Here is a 16,531-nt window from a genome sequence, read left to right as displayed (position 1 = left end):
GCAGGGAGGGGACAGGGTGTGATAAACTTGCCCTGACATGTTCAACCTGGGACCTGATTTTCTGAACAGGCCTGTTGGCGGGGAGGCGGGGGGAACACAGGACATTCCCTCATTTCTGAACCAGGAAACGCCCTCCTGGGCAGGGCTGGGAAAACTGACCAGACTCCCAGTGCTGGAGCCTGAACCCACTGGCCAGAAGCAGCTGTGAAATACCAAGGGAAGCTGTTGGGATTCCTGTTCCCTGCTCATCAGCCTGTTGCTGGCAGGAGTGTGGGAAATGAGAAGACCCTGCCCACCTCTGCTAGGGGGGATAAGGAGCTCTCACCTTCGCCCCACCCCCTGAAGCCTCCTGGCTGCTCTGAGGATGGAGGTGGGATTCTTTATCTCTGGTCTTTGTTATTTCAGGGGCCGGTGACCTTCGAGGAGGTGGCTGTTTATTTCACCCAGGGGCAGGGGGCTCTGCTGGACCCCGCTCAGAGAGCCCTCTACAGGGACGTCATGCAGGAGAACTATGAGACGGTGACCTCGCTGGGTAAGGGATTCCCGTCCCCTCGGTTATTAGAAGATGCAGGATCTGCATTTCTGAATCTACACAGGTTCTTCCCTGGTCAGTGAGGGGAGCCAAACTCGAACAGCTTAATGGGACTAAATTGGGGGGCCCAGATAATCTTCATTCAAGAATATTAAAGGAACTGGCACATGAAATTGCAAGCCCATTAGCAAGAATTTTTAATGAATCCGTAAACTTAGGGGTTGTACCGTATGACTGGCGATTTGCTAACATAGTTCCTATTTTTAAGAAAGAGGGAAAAAAGTGATCCGGGTAACTACGGGCCTGTTAGTTTGACATCTGTAGTATGCAAGGTCTTGGAAAAAATTTTGAAGGAGAAAGTAGTTAGGGATATTGAGATCAATGGTAATTGGGACAAAATACAACATGGTTTTACAAAAGGTAGATCGTGCCAAACCAACCTGTTCTCCTTCTTTGAGAAGGTAACAGACTTTTTAGACAAAGGAAACGCAGTGGATCTAATTTACCCTTGATTTCAGTAAGGCATTTGACACGGTTCCACATGAGGAATTATTAGCTAAATTGGAAAAGATGGGGATCGATATGAAAATTGAAAGGTGGATAAGGAACTGGTTAAAGGGGAGACTACAACGGGTCGTACTGAAGGGTGAACTGTCAGGCTGAAGGGAGGTTACTAGTGGAGTGCCTCAGGGATCGGGTTTGGGACCAATCTTATTTAATCTTTTTATTACTGACTTGGGCACAAAAAGTGGGAATGTGCTAATAATGTTTGCAGATGACACAAAGCTGGGAGGTATTGCCAGTACAGAGAAGGACCGGGATAACATGCAGGAAGATCTGGATGACCTTGTAAACTGGATTAATAGTAATAGGATGAAATTTAATAGTGAAAAGTGCAAGGTCATGCATTTAGGAATTAATAACAAGAATTTTTTTTATAAACTGGGGACAGATCAGTTGGAAGTAACAGAGGAGGAGAAGGACCTCGGAGTATTGGTTGATCACAGGAGGACTATGAGCTGCCAATGTGATATGGCCGTGAAAAAAGCAAATGCGGTTTTGGACTGCGTCAGGCGAGATATTTCCAGTAGAGATAAGGAGGTGTTAGTACCGTTATACAAGGCACTGGTGAGACCTCATCTGGAGTACTGTGTGCAGTTCTGGTCTCCCATGTTTAAGAAGGATGAATTCAAACTGGAACAGGTACAGAGAAGGGCTACTAGGGTGATCCGAGGAATGGAAAACTTGTCTTATGAAAGGAGACTCAAAGAGCTTGGCTTGTTTAGCCTAACCAAAAGAAGGCTGAGGGGGGATATGATTGCTCTTTATAAATATATCAGAGGGATAAATACCAGGGAGGGAGAGTAATTACCAGGGAGGGAGAGGACACAAGAACAAATGGGTATAAACTGGCCATCAGGAAGTTCAGTCTTGAAATTAGATGAAGGTTTCTAACCATCAGAGGAGTGAAGTTCTGGAACAGCCTTCCAAGGGGAGTAGTGGGGGCAAAAGACATATCTGGCTTCAAGACTAAGCTTGGTAAGTTTATGGAGGGGATGGTATGATGGGATAGCCTGATTTTGGCAATTAATTGATCTTTGACTACTAGCGGTAAATATGCCCCATGGCCTGTGATGGGATGTTAGATGGGGTGGGATCTGAGTTACTGCAGAGAATTCTTTCCTGGGTGTCTGGCTGGTGAGTCTTGCCCACATGCTCAGGGTTTAGCTGATCGCCATATTTGGGGTCGGGAAGGAATTTTCCTCCAGAGCAGATTGGCAGAGGCCCTGGGGGGTTTTCCCCTTCCTCTGCAGCATGGGGCACGGGTCACTTGCTGGAGGATTCTCTGCATCTTGAAGTCTTTAAACCACGATTTGAGGACTTCAATAGCTCAGACATAGGTTAGGGGTTTGTTACAGGAGTGGGTGGGTGAGATTCTGTGGCCTGCGTTGTGCAGGAGGCCAGACTAGACGATCATAATGGTCCCTTCTGACCTTAAAGTCTATGATGCTATGGAGGGGAAGGGGGCTTCTAAGGCACAGTTACCGGGTGAGAGAGACTTGCATCTCCATATCCCCTCCAATGGAACTAGCCTAATAGACCTGCTAAACCAGGGGCAGGCAAACTTTTTGGCCTGAGGGCCGCACCGGGTTTCCAAAATTGTATGGATGTCTGGTTAGGGGAGGCTGTGCCTCCCCAAACAACCAGGTGTGGCCCAGCCCTACCCCCTATCTGACCCCCTGCTTCTCGCCCCCCTGACGGCCCCCCTGGGACTCCTGTCCCATCCAACCCATCCTGTTTCCTGCCCCATCCACCCCTCCCTGTCCCCTGCCGCCCCATCCAACCCCTCCTCTCATTACTGACTGCCTCCCTAGGACCTCTGCCCCCATTCAACTCCCCTGTTCCCCGCCCTCTGACCGCCCCGACCCCTATCCACATCCCCACCCCCTGATCACCACCCCAAACTCCCCCTGCCCTCTATCAACCCCCCACCACCACCGCGCTCCCTGCCCCCTTACCGTGCTACCTGGAGCACCAGGACAGGCAGCCATGCCGCCCGACTGGAGCCAGCCTCGCCACCATGCAGCATGGAGCACCAGGTCAGGCCCCGGCTCTGCAGCTGTGCTGCTGGCAAGAGCTCGCAGCCCTGCCGCCCAGAGCATTGTGCCGGCGGCACAGTTTGCTGAGGCTTCAGGGGAGAGGGAACAGCAGGGGAGGGGCCCTGGGCCAGCTTCCTGGGCCAGGAGCTCAGGGGCTGGGCAGGAGGGTCCCACGGGCTGGGTGTGGCCCGCGGGCCATAGTTTGCCCACCTCTGTGCTAAACCATCCCCACCCCTCCAGCTTTCAAAGGGGGAGAAGCCGTGTATTGTCCTGTCTGTGTTGTTTCTCATTGGCACACAGAATCCCTGGTCACCTCCCTCCTTGGGACTAGCTCCAGCCATGCGGCGGGCTCTGGGCTCCACTGGTTTAGAAATAGGCAGGGGTTTAACTCCAGAGCTGGGTATGTGTCAGCAAGGACCCCAGAGCGCACAAATCCTGGAAAGTCCTAGTGAGGGTGTCACAATTCTCCCCAGATGTCTGCCTCTCCCAAGGGGGCTCTGTGACCATGTTCCCGTCCTCTGGAATTGCACAATCCCCCAACACAGGCACAGGTTCCATTCACGGAATGCCCTTTATGACAGACGCTCTCTCAATCTTCCACGCACCCTGATCTGGTCTGATTTCACCCCCTGCGCAGGATTTCCCATTCCTAAACCTGAGCTGATCGCCCGCCTGGAACGAGGGGAAGAGCCGTGGCTCTCGGATCTCCAGGCCTGCAAGGAAAGAGAGCTCCCGAGAGGCGACCACACAGGTGAGGACTGACACAGAAACCATGTGGTGAATGAAGGAAAAAGTTGAGAATCCCAAAAATGTGGTGTGAGCACGGGCCCTCGGTTCTTCCTCATCTCACCCAGGGCAGGTCTGGAGTCAGCAGATATTGTTCACGGCTTTCCAGCCGTCCTGTTAGCTGCAGGAGTTTCCTTCCCAACTTTTCTTCCCTGTGAATGTTTGGGTGGGATGTGGAGGCAGAATCCAATTGCTAAGTCTTCACAGCATTAGCGTGTTGGGTTTCCCCTCTGAGCTATTCCTCTTTCTCCCCAGCACAATGACTCCTGTCTGGATTGTCTCTCTCCCAGCAGGTGCTGAGCGAGGGAGTGAGAACGAGGACGGGAATCATCATGATGTTCCTGGGGAAGTGGAACCACAGGGGACCTTTGTGGAAAGAGCTGAAGGGAATTTTTCCCTGTGCTTGGAAGAGGGAGAAGCCTGGGGAAATTGGCACAGGTCAGAAAGGCTGATGGGAAACCGCCCGAGGAAGAAAGTGGATGAATCTGTTAACTGTGGGGGAGGAAACAAGGATCCTGTAGCCCAGCAGACAAATCCCAAGGAAGAGAAACCCTACCACTGCCTGCAGTGTGGGAAAGGATTCATTGTGAGATCACAGCTTCTTATACATCAAACAATCCATAACAGCTCAGACTTCAATACCCATGGGAGAGTCGACACGGGAGAGAGACGCTATCAATGCCTTGAGTGTGGGAAATGTTTTAATTGGACGTCAGCACTTATTACACATCAGGCAACCCACATGGGGGAGAGACCCCATAAGTGCTTGGAGTGTGGGAAAAGCTTCAGTAACAGCTCAAATCTTACTAAACATCGGAGAATCCACATGGGAGACAGACCCTATAAATGCCTCGAGTGTGGGAACTGTTTCAGTCAGAAGACCACCCTCATTATGCATCAGAAAACCCACACAGGAGAGAAACCCCATAAGTGCTTGGACTGTGGGAAAAGTTTCACACAGCGATCAGCCCTGAGTACACATCAGACAATCCACACAGGAGAGAGACCCTATAAATGCCTCGACTGTGGGAAAAGTTTCATTCAGCGCTCACACCTTCTTCGACATCTGAGAATTCATACTGGGAATAAACCTCATAAATGCCTCCACTGTGGGAAAAGTTTCATTCAGAGAACAAACCTTATTTCCCATCAAACAATCCACACAGGAGAGAAGCCCTATAAATGCTTGGACTGTGGGAAAAGCTTCAAGAACAGCTCCTATCTCACTAAACATCGGACAATCCATACAGGAGACAGTCCCTATAAATGCCTCCTCTGTGGCAAAAGTTTTGTTCTCAGTTCCGACCTGATTGTGCATCAGAGGATTCACACAGGAGAGAAACCCTACGTATGCTTAGACTGTGGGAAAAGCTTCAAGAACAACTCCTACCTTACTAAACATCGGAGAATGCACACAGGAGAGAGACCTTATAAATGCCTCGACTGTGGGAAGTGTTTCAGTCAGAAGTCATCCCTTAGTACCCATCAGACAATCCACACTGGAGAGAGACCCAATAAGTGCTTGGACTGTGGGAAAAGTTTCACCCAGCGATCAGCCCTTGTTATACACCAGAGAATCCACACAGGAGAGAGACCCCATAACTGCTTGGACTGTGGGAAAAGTTTCACGCACAGATCAGCCCTCCTTAGACATCAGGCCATCCACACAGGAGAGAGACCCCATGAGTGCGTGGAATGTGGGAAACGTTTCATTCAGAGATCAACCCTTATTAGACATCAGGCAGTCCACACAGGAGAGAGACCCCATGGGTGCTTGGACTGTGGGAAGTGTTTCACCAACAGATCATCCCTTATTAGGCATCAGGCCATCCACACAGGCGAGAGACCCCATAAGTGCCTGGACTGTGGGAACAGTTTCATTCAGAGATCGAACCTTATTATACATCAGAGAATCCACACGGGCTATAAACCTCATAAATGCCTGGCCTGTGGGAAAAGTTTCAGGAAGAGCTCATACCTTACTAAACATCTGAGAACTCACAAAGGCGTGGGAGACCCACGGAACAGCTTGATTGCGGAAAAAGATTCAATCCGAGCTCACACATCAGTGATCCACAAAACAGAGAGACCTTGAACAATGGGGGAAGCTTCATTTGGTGCTCCCAGAGAATCGGGCATCAGCAAATCCGCACAGGAAAGTAACCGCTGAGATGTTCTCAGCGTGGAAAATGCTCCAAGTGGAACTAACACCACGTTGGACATCAGACTCGACTCCGCACAGCAGGGAAATTCTCTCAGGGCCCTGACTTGGGCTGACCATGGTAACAACCCCATTTCCTCATTCCCACACACATCAGGGGCATTTAGCTCCCAAGGATCCAGCAGCAGCCAAGCATCAGCTTGTCAGTGACCCTCTGGCTCTGCCTGGTCTAAGCAAACCCCAGGCAGAGGAGGAGAAGCCCCCATCAGCCCCTCCTCCCTGCTGCAGCCCTGGCTGCTGAGCTGAAGGGCCACAGGTCGGGGGAAGGGAGAGAGAGAAACTCCTCCAGATGCTCCCTCTGCCTGGCTGAAGTTCCCCCCTCTCCCTTCCCCTCCCAGCCGGGATCCCCCTGCCATGGAGATGAGGAGAACAACACTTGGGCCAGGCCCCACCTTCACTCTACACACCTGTCCCCTCCCCCATCTTCCACCAGCCCCTGGGCTGGGCTCCCCCTTACCTGGGTCTGGTCCCTGCAGGGGGAGTGTCCCTGGGGGCTGGTAACTCCTCCCCTCCCCGAATCCCCCAGGGCGCTGGGCTCTGGGGGATCAAATATTGAGGGGCCTGGGTGCTGGGATAGGAAACGGGGGATTGAATGGTTGAGGCTGGGGGAGCTGGGTGCTGGGCTATCGAGTGTTTGGGGCTCATGGGAGAAGAGGCGAGGGAGAGCACAGGGGTAGAGAGGTGCTGCCTCTCCTCACTCACCCCCTCTGCCCCTTCTCCCTGCCCCCTCTGCATTCAGACAGCACCACTGAGAGGGGCTGATGCCCACAAGGACCCTTTGTGGAAGGCCTCAAGGTCCCACCTCCGCCTCCGCAGCATCAGCCTCCAAGGGTCTGTCTGTGGTAGGAAACGTGATCAGGATCAGCCAGAGCATCTCTATGACCCTGCACCGGATTTTGTGGTGTAAACGGTGAGACTCGGGCAGACCAGGTGCCAGCTCACGCTGGAGCCCAAGGCCAATTCCCTTGTGTATTAGGATAGATTAAAGAGATTGTTAAATGTATAAGAGTGTATTTGGTGTTTAAACTTCATGAAAAGTAATGGGATGTTCCTTGCATTGTTTTCACTTAACTATATCTTGTTATAATGTAATAGCAAAAATTGTGTGTACCCCCATAACTAAATAACCCATCAAACGAGGAAGAAGCCCTGTGGAATGCAAATGAACTTTAACAGGAAAGAGCTAATTTCAAAGCAAGTGGGCGTTGTGTGTTATGACCGGAGGTCAAAGACTCAAAAACACATTCCTCACTCTCGGTCGTCAAAGGAAGAGCCAACGTGAGGAGTGACCCTGTCAGTTTGTTTTCTGTGAGAAGAAGCTATAAGTATGGATTCAAAGAACGATCTTGGATCTCTGGCCTCTTTGGACTCTTACAGGGAAGAATACCGTATAGAAAGCTGTGATCCCCAGGGACAATCTGGGAACCCTGAAAAGACTTTTGGGAACCTGCCAGTTTATTACATCTCTGCCACCCTTTGGAATAACAAATTGTGACTCACCTGGGCATGCATCTTACCTGCTTTAACCTCTCAATAACTCTCACTTCCTTTTCTTAGCTAATGATCCTTTAGTTCAGTGGTCCCCAACATGGTGCCCGCGGGTGCCATGGCACCCACCAGAGCCTCTGTGTGCGCCCGCGTACTGGCCAGCGGACAAGCATCCTCCGAAATGCCGCCGAAAAGCAGGGTCATCAAGAAGCGTCACCGCCGAAATGCCACCGAAAACAGCGTCATCAAGAGGCATCGCCACCGAAATGCCGCTGATTTGTGGCTGCATTTCGGCGACGCCTCTTGACATTGCTGCTACTTGGCGGATGCTTGTCCGCTGGCCATGGTCCTTGGTGGCTCATTGTCCGGCGCCCGCCACCCGGAAAAGGTTGGGGACCACTGCTTTAGTTAATTTACTATAGAACCGGCTACCTGCGTTGTCTGTGGTGTAAGATCTAGGATACCAATTGCTCTGGGGGAAGTGACTGATCTCTTGGGACTAGGAGCAACGTGATGTGATGGGATTTTTGGTGTGAATGACATTTTATCACAAAGTCCAGTTTGTCTGGGTGGCAAGAGAGACTGGAGAGTCGAGGCGGGCTGTCCGTGAGTCTAGGGTAAGACTGGGATAGTGATCTAGGAGTTCACATTTGTCACTGGCTTGGTGAAATGTAATTACAGAACGAACCAGCAGCTTGGGGCGTCTGCCTGGTTTTCTGCCAATCTGCCCGGAGGTCGGCATGCCTAGTTGTGAACCGCTCCAGACAGTGTGACAAACTCACCTGGAGCATCTTATCTATTCAGATCCCCCCCATTAACAGAGTGATTGTTAGTCCCTGAGTCCCCCCGTGGGGCCGGATTGTCTCATTCCCAGATAGTCTCACATTACTCCAGGCCCTGCTGAAAAGGATTTAGCGATTGTACATTTTCTCCCTTATGGGCCAGAATCAAGCAGATGCTAAAAGAATGGGAAGAGGGACAGGAAAACGTGGTGTTTTAGCTACTGTGCTATTTCAGGGCGATGGGGTGAGTCCGAGGGATTCCCTCCTTCTCCCATCACCGTCACGCTCCATTCTCCACACAGCAGCCTCTGTCCCAGCACTGCAGAGTTTTATCCTGTCCCCGTTCTACTCCTCCACCTCCCAAGGTGTCACTCACCACCGTGTCCCTGGCTCTCCATGCCTGGGAATCACAGCTTTGATGTCTATGACCCTAAATCAGACCCCTGAGGGCTGGAGAAGGAAGGGTTACAGACCTGGAAGGGAATTCAAATGAACCTCAAAGAACATTTTGATCTTTCCGATCTTGTATCCCCATTTGCATCTCTTGGTAAAGTCGTTTCCTGTTTTTGTCTAGGCTAGTCCAGATCATTTGTAGATTGGAAGCTGGATTGTGAGTTTTTGGTCTATTATGATGATGCAAAAACTTTTGTAACTAACACAACCAACTGTGATCGTGGTTATGGGGTTATGAGGTGAGAAGCAAAGCAGGTTTAGCCCCTTTAGAAGAAAATGAGCACACGTATTTTCTGGATTTTGAGTCTTCAGATTCTGAGGAATTTCACTTTCTGAATGTGAAAGTGCTTTGTAGCTCACCCTGTATTGTGGCTTTTTCTCTGTTCCCGAAGACCTTTTGGCCACATACAGTAACTCCTCACTTAGTCGTCCCGGTTAATGTTGTTTTGTTGTTACGTCGCTGATCGATTGAGGAACATGCTCATTTAAAGTTGTGCAATGCTCCTTTCTAACGTCGTTGGGCAGCCGCCTGTTTTGTCCACTGCTTGCAGGAAGAGCAGCCCCTTGCAGCGAGCTGGTGGGGGTTTGGAACCAGGGTGGACCGGCAGCCTCCCTATCAGCTCCCCACTCCTCTAAGTCCCCTGTGCAACAGCCACCCAGCAGGCGATCAGTTGCCGGGCAGTTCAGATGTCCTTCCCCTCACTGCCGTGTGCTGCTCCTGCCTTCTGCCCTGGAGCTGCTCCCCGAAACTCCTGCTTGCTGTGCATGGGGAGGGGGCAGAGAAAGAGGGGGGCTAATGTCAGGGTGTCCTCCCCCCTGCTCCTGCCCCCCGCTTACCCCATCTCTATAGAGCAGGGGCAGGGACACTACAGGGCTCAGGGCGGAGGGAGCTTCCTGGCAGCAGCTGCTGTCTCAACTTGCTGATTTATTTAAAAGGGCAATGTACTTAGATTGGAGGGTCAGCGTACTTAAAGGGGCAATGCGCATTTCTCTCTCATGCACACGGTGTGTGTCTCTGTCTCTGTCTGCCATGCTGTCTCCCCTCCCTCCCAGTCGTGCTACCTTGTAGAGTGTGAGGCTACATTAACAACAATGTGTTAACCCTTGAGGGCTCAGCTGAGTGCTAGTTCATCATTTAGCAGTAAGGCATTCCCTGGGAAATAGCCCACCCTCTGACTTCACCACCTCCACCAAGCTTCACAATCATCATTGCTGTGTACAGTATTAAATTATTTGTTTAAAACTTATACCGTGTTTATGTGTGTTTATGTAGCCTTTCGTCTGGTGAAAAAATTTCCCTGGAACCTAACCCCCCCATTTACATTAATTCTTATGGGAAAATTGGATTCGCTTAACATCGTTTCGCTTCAAGTCGCATTTTTCAGGCACAGAACTACAACGTTAAGTGAGACATTACTGTACTTGGATATTAGATTAGTGTGACAGGGTGTAGCTCAGATTTATTGAGGGCAAATGTTCATTTGCCAGAACAGTCCTTTTCAATTTAATTTTGAGCTTTTTCTACCCCTTGTCATGTGATTTTTTTTTCTTTGAACAATGGCAATGAACAAAGGCTGAGGGTGCGAGCTAGATTCACACTCCCAGAGACAGACACTGTAATGGGGAAGGAAGTTACAGCTTGATCTCTGCAGTGATGTGAGAGACAGTCAGGAGGGGGAGAGGGTGGCAGATGGAGAGGAACAGAACTGGGAAACTGCTGGGTTTGTTCCTCAGAACCAGGCAGCTGAGCCTGAGAACTGTGAACTTACTGCATCAATGCCGGAGAGAGACAGGAATTATTCTGCAAGTGTCGGGTCAAGCCCTACCTGAATTGTAAAATGCTGTGAATCCTGCCCAAGAGGAATGTTGTGGGGCGGGGGCGGCGTCTCCTGATTGCTGAGAGGACAAGACTGGGCTGAGATGAGGAGGAGGCCAGGGATGTCAGGCGACCTGGGCAGCTTTGAAGCCAGGCAGATCTCTATTGTGGAGGCCAGAGGGAGATGAGGAGCCTGACAGCCCAGCTGGTCACCTCCCCATCTACCGCAGTGTCCTGTATGGGGACGATAGCAACTGTCTCTGCCCCACTCATCCCAACCTGCATCCCTCTAACCTGAGCTCTCTGGAGTCCCTGCTGTCAGGGTGTTTGCTTTTGTGATGGTCTCCAAGTGCCTCTCATGGCTTCTCGGCACTTTTCTCCCAATGTGTAAATGTTGCTGGTGAATGGGGCAGTTGGGTGCAGCAGTGGGCTGGGCTGGGACAGAACTCAGCTGGGGATGGAGAAAGGAGTCTTCCCTTTGCTTGTCCATTGAAATAATAAAGTAGAATTTAGTTTCTCCCACTCCCAGTCTCCTTTGTGTTGCACGAAAAGGCTGCCAACTGCAGAGATAAGGTGAAAGCAATGCAGACGTGGTCTGGGATGGAAATGCACCTTGAGGTCACCCAGCTAACCTCATCCCTGCTCTGTCATAGGCTCCTCAAACTGTCTTAAATCTTGTGCCCCACTCCCTGACCCCAGTACAAATCAGGACCAGTCTGACTGGGCTCCCAGGCTCATCCCCCTCTCCCTCACCCAGGTGCTAGGCAGGAGTAATCCCACTGGGGCCACGTGACCTGTCTACACCAGTGTGAAGTTGTTGTGAGAGGAGAATTAGACTGTTGGCCTCTAGGTCTGTTTGCAGGAGAGTCACACATTGGGCGATAGTGATTCTGATCCCTGAGCTGGGCTTCAGCCCAGTGCCCCTGTTCTCACAACCTCACCACCTGCCTAATTCTAGCTCAGTCCCATTGCAATCATTGGGGCTAGGGGCTGAAAGATTGTGGAAATGGGAGGGAATGTTATAGCTGAAATCACAGATGTGTTTTTTGAAAGCTTAATGAGAATGGGATCTGCTTCGCTCTCCTGCTTGGACATTTTATCTGGCGATCCCGGGGACATAAAGGAGCAAGTGTTACCATCTTGGCTGTGAATCCCCATTGTGACTATCTACACCAGTGGTTCTCAAACTCGGGTGGGCCTCCCACGGGAGGTGCGGCCTGTGTTTCTGGTGGGGTTTTTTAAGAGTACCGGCTGTCAGCCCTGGTGGCTGCAGCTCACGAAGAAGGGCTGTGCACATCGAGAGGTGGGGATTAAAGGGATGCTCGGGCTCTCATCCCCCCCCTGCCCCTCCCCCAAAAATCTCACATGGAGGCAGCAGGGCTCCAGCTGTCAGCCCCAGGTGGAGCAGCAGCACAGACGTAAGTGCAGCAATAGGGTGATAAGTCTGCTGTGAACAGTGGTATTGATGAATATCACTTTTCACCTGGCCACCTTACTTCCATGCTGCTGCTGGCAGCAGCTCTGCCTTCAGAGCTGGGTGCCCGGCCAGCAGCCATGGCTCTCCACTCTGCCTTCAGAGCTGGGTGTCAGTTTATGTACTTCTGAGGGTGAAGGTGTAAATGACAACAGACACAAAGAAGGGGACCCAATGAAATAAAGTGGAGAACCACTGGTCTACACTATTATGGTCACCGTTTTTACAAAATTATGATAAATCTTGAACAAAGTACAAGCCTTGTGGGGTATATGAAAAGTCATCATCTGCTGAATATTATTGTCCTGTTATAACGTGTGTGTATCAACATTATGTATGGAGTTATGAGATTTTGCTATATGTTTGTTACTGAAACATGGTGTAAATCTTGAAAATGTCCACAGATTAGCTCCTCAGAGCCAGGTGCTAAGGGCATTCATTGCTTATCCAGCCATTTGCCAGCACAGGGGGGAGTTGTGAACAAGAAATTTACAATTCACCTGAAGGGTGGTTGGAAGCTCATGTGCGCCACAGACTGATTGTTGCCTGCCTCTCAACTGGGGGTAAACCTCAAAGAGGAGAGCGGTAGAAAAACAAGGGAGAATTGCCTCCATTTTTAACCTCTCCTTCCCCATCTTTACAGAAGGCAACAGGATGGCTCGAAAGACAAGAGGAGCAGTGGACTGGGGAGGGCGGAGCAAGGCTGGAAGGAAATCCAGCCTGGTACTAAGAACTGTGAACTGCCTGCAACAGCGGGTGGGGCGAGAAAAGCTGTTTTCTACGCTCTGTAAGATGTGAAGCAAAGTTTGGGATTTAAAATGGGCGTTTACCTTTTATTTTTGTTGTAACCAATTTGGACCTTTTACGCCTTTGTCGCTTGTACCCACTTAAAATCTACCTTTGTCTAGTTAATAAACTTGTGTTTTCATCCAAGTGTTTGGGGGATTTCACTTCAGATAACAAGGCTGTTGCCTGCTCAGCAGGGCTGAAAGTGGGACAGTACAGGCCGATTCAGCGTACTGGTAAGAAGCTGGTACTGGCCCATACGCAGCCCATATTAGCTTTAACGTCCCTGCCCCTTTTGCCTCCCCCGTCGGCGGCCCTGCTGGTAGGGTCTGTACCGGCAGGGCCGCCGCCGACTGGGCGGGGAGGGGGAGGCAAAGGGAGCAGCTGGCCTAGGGCTGGTGATTTAAAAGGGTCCGGGGTTGTGGCTACCGCAACAGTGGCCGAAGCCCCGGGCCCTATAAATGGCTGCTGGAGTCCCGGGCGGCATGGGCCAGGCAGCAGAGAAGGGCTGGCTAGGGGGACACTGACCCCCCCAAGCCCTGCCTCTTCCGGGGGCCAGAGTGGGCACTCATACTGGTACGTCTTTGGAGTTATTTTCACCCCCGCTGATCAGCATCCTTTGTGGGGATGACAAAATAATTAATGAGCTTGTGCAGCGCAGTGAACAGACTGGATGATACAAGACTCTCATTTCTGGGGTGCAAGGCTGGGACTAGCGAACCGGCTGATGTTGCTCTGTATTTTACTTCATGAGCAGCTGGCTAGTGGCTCTCAGTGCTGCATCGCTGGGAGGGACTTTGCAGGCTGGTGGCTGTGTGTGAGCAGAGCCTGGAGGGGTTTGTTGTTCACACAGGGCAGCAGTGTGAAAGATGCCCTGGGGCGGAGAATTAAGCCGTTCAACAGTTCAGATTGTACGGATCCAGCGTGGCACCGTTGGGCTCCCCTCATCCTGATGCTGAAAGATGACCTGAGCAGAGCTAACCAGAGAGGGGGAACCAGCCGACATCCTCAACTCCGCTGGCTTTGGCTAAATGCTGAACTCCCCCTGGGATGTGAGACCTGGGGTTCTGCTGTCACCCTTCCCCTCAGGCCTCATTCTCCTTCCCCACCTTACTTCTCCTCTCTCTCCTTTTGCCTTCTGTCTCCTACCAGTCTGGCTCAGCGAGTCCAGTCAACGCCACCTATTGCACCAGTGCTGGCAGCCTGTACCTGGAGAGGCAGCTCAAAGCAAAACCTTAACCAGCCCAACGCGAGAAGTTTTCCCAGTCTCAGAGGGGCTGATCAGCTGGCGGCCGTGCCCGGGATTCTCCTGCAGCAAGGCTGCAAGTGAGACCGAGCCCTGACAATAGAATCTTCTATGCAGGATGCCTCCGTTGTGCTGATAGAAGCTGCCCGAGCGCAGGCGAGCTGGGGCCCGCAGGAGGCAGGGTCTGGGGCAGGGGGCTGCAGCGCGGTGAGTCAGCGCTAGGACCCAGGAGCAGCCGGGAGGCGGCTCCGGGCAGCGAGCGCTGGGCTCCGGCCCGGCCGCAGGAAGTGACTCGCAGCCGCTGCGGTGACTCTGGCTCCCAGGCTCCTGGCGAGATCCCCGAGCCCCGGGGGGCGGCTGGTGCTGGGAGCCCGGAGCCCTGGCTGCAGCCGGGAGAGGGGAATCTCCAGCAGGGCCCTTCCCGCTGCTCCCCCCCCAGGAGCCTCTCCCAGGGCAGAGCCCCCAGCCCGGCCCCTGCCCCTGCCCCGGGGGGCCCCGCTCGGAGGGAAGGTGAGAGAGACCCGCCCCCCCCGGCACCGCCGGGCTGCAGGGGGAGGTTTGGCCCCAGGCTGCTCCCAGCGGAGCTGGCTGCGATTCCCGCCCGGGGCCCGGGAAAGCTGCCGCCAGCCCCGGTGGGGGCGGGGGAGGGAGCCCGGCCGGGCCGTGCTGGGGGCTGGGAGAGCGGCACCTGGGGGGCAGAGGCGGGGGAGCCGGGAAGGGGCGGGAGTGTGGGCAGGAGGGGATTGAGGGGGGAACAGGATCCGTTAGGGGACAGAAGGTCCAGGGTGGGGATGCAGGGGATGGGAGGGATGGGATGGGGGGCAGGGAGGATGGGGCGATGCAGGGGACTCGGGTAATTATGGGGCTGAGGGGAGAGAGGCTGTAATGGAGGAAAGATGTGGGGGGTCACTGTGAGGGGACGGTGAGAGCAAGAGGAGACAGGCTGGGGAAGGGAGTGGGGAGGGGCAGGGAGAAGACAGGGGGCAAGGAGCGAGGTGGGGAGAGACACAAGGCAGCTCCCCCACCCCATGGGGTAGGAGAGGGGGAGGAGCTGCCAGCTGGAAATGTTTTCCTGTAACTGGTCAAACAAACATGGGAGGCAGGTAGGGTGACCAGATGTCCCAATTGTATAGGGACAGTCCTGATATTTGGGGCTTTGTCTTATATAGGTGCCAGTTACCCCTCACCCCCGTTCCGATTTTTCACCCTTGCTATCGGGTCAGGGGACTGTCCCCTCAGGGCCCAGAAACTACACGGTAAATATCCAGCACCACCCCCCTCCTGCCCAAATCTATTAAAGACAAACCAGGGCCGGCTCCAGACCCCAGCGCGCCAAATGCGCGCGTGGGGTGGCATTTTGCCCGGAGGACGGCAGGCGGCTCCGGCGGACCTTCCGCAGGCATGACTGCGGATGCTCCACCGGAGCCGCGGGACCGGCGACCGCCAGAGCGGCCCCCCTCCCCCGCAGCGTGCCGCCCTGCTTGGGGTGGCGGGATTCCTAGAGCCGCCCCTGAGACAAACCCATGATTTTGGGGTCTGTTTCTTGAGTGTTGGGGGCTGCCCCTGGTCTGATTTCCCTGTAGGATCCAGATCTCAGCAACACCGGTGTCAGACCGGAGTCACTGCTGGCTCTGGCAGGGAGGAGTGCGGATGGGTCAATGGGATCAGCCTCTGCCTGCCTGTCCCTGGGGGCTGCCGGGGCAGGACAGGGAGGCTCAGCCATTAGCTGCTGCCCCAGAAGGCTCCGGTTCAGGTGGGCAGGTGTCTCTCCCTGCTCATGTTATTACAGCCCTGGAGTTGAGCTCCCTGGGTCAGAAGCTGCCTCCGCCATTCAATTTCTCCAGTGGCTGGAACCAGCCCCCGCAGCAGCCCCGGGCTCTGCCAGCACCAGCCCCTGAGCCACAGCCTGCAGGTGAGGAGAGACTTGGGGAGAAGCGCTGGGGCCGGGCAGGACAGTGACTCTGCAGGGACCGGCTGGTGAGTTTGGCCTACAAGGGGATGGGTTCCCTGTGTGTCTGCGACTCCCAGACCTGCTGCTCTTACGGACACAGCCAGGTTCAAACCCCTGTTAGCAGTGGCAGATCTGCCTAATGAGGGAAAAGGCCCAGCACAATGGGGCAGTGGCCAGTTCTCGGGAGAGCAGAGAGACTGGAAGGGCAGCAGGAGCAGGAAGTGGGGAGGGAGGGTCCCAGCCCTGCCCCATCTGTTCCCTGCCCACTGGGCAGACTGACTCTCCTGGGAACAAAGGGCGGAGCTGAGAGAGGAAAAACCAGTTCCTGACTCCACTGAACACTCCTTTGATTCTGCTCTTTTCCTAGCTTTTGGCTGGGAGGTGCTGTTACGGTTA

At 53.2% G+C, this 16,531-nt stretch overlaps 1 protein-coding gene across 3 annotated transcripts; it reads left to right on the top strand.

Annotated features, from left to right (window-relative positions):
* The first annotated feature begins 478 nt into the window (after window positions 1-478).
* Window positions 479-7,771, top strand: LOC123345726 (zinc finger protein 883-like). 3 transcript variants are annotated; one of them, XM_044982758.1, is made up of 3 exons: window positions 479-532; window positions 3,770-3,883; window positions 4,212-7,771. In XM_044982758.1, the coding sequence occupies exons 1-3, from the start codon at window positions 499-501 to the stop codon at window positions 6,011-6,013; spliced, it is 1,950 nt and encodes a 649-aa protein (XP_044838693.1). In that variant the 5' UTR covers window positions 479-498; the 3' UTR covers window positions 6,014-7,771. The 3 variants fall into 3 exon arrangements, with proteins under 3 accessions (XP_044838693.1, XP_044838692.1, XP_044838691.1); XM_044982757.1 differs by lacking the exon at window positions 479-532 and having other exon boundaries at window positions 3,284-3,883; XM_044982756.1 differs by lacking the exon at window positions 479-532 and having other exon boundaries at window positions 3,286-3,883; window positions 4,209-7,771.
* The last annotated feature ends 8,760 nt before the right edge of the window (window positions 7,772-16,531 follow it).

The sequence above is a fragment of the Mauremys mutica genome, chromosome 12 (assembly GCF_020497125.1).
Source record: "Mauremys mutica isolate MM-2020 ecotype Southern chromosome 12, ASM2049712v1, whole genome shotgun sequence".
NCBI classification, from domain to species: Eukaryota; Metazoa; Chordata; order Testudines; family Geoemydidae; genus Mauremys; species Mauremys mutica.
Note: the sequence above shows the minus strand (reverse complement) of the source record. Positions and strands in the feature narration are given on the sequence as shown.

Bases quoted from the DNA above. Each gene is read 5' to 3' on its own strand.
- LOC123345726 (XM_044982756.1), top strand. From the start codon at position 3,472: ATGCGGCGGGCTCTGGGCTCCACTGGTTTAGAAATAGGCAGGGGTTTA. The intron at 3,884-4,208 runs GTGAGGACTGAC...TCTCTCTCCCAG, and splicing joins CCCGAGAGGCGACCACACAG to CAGGTGCTGAGCGAGGGAGT.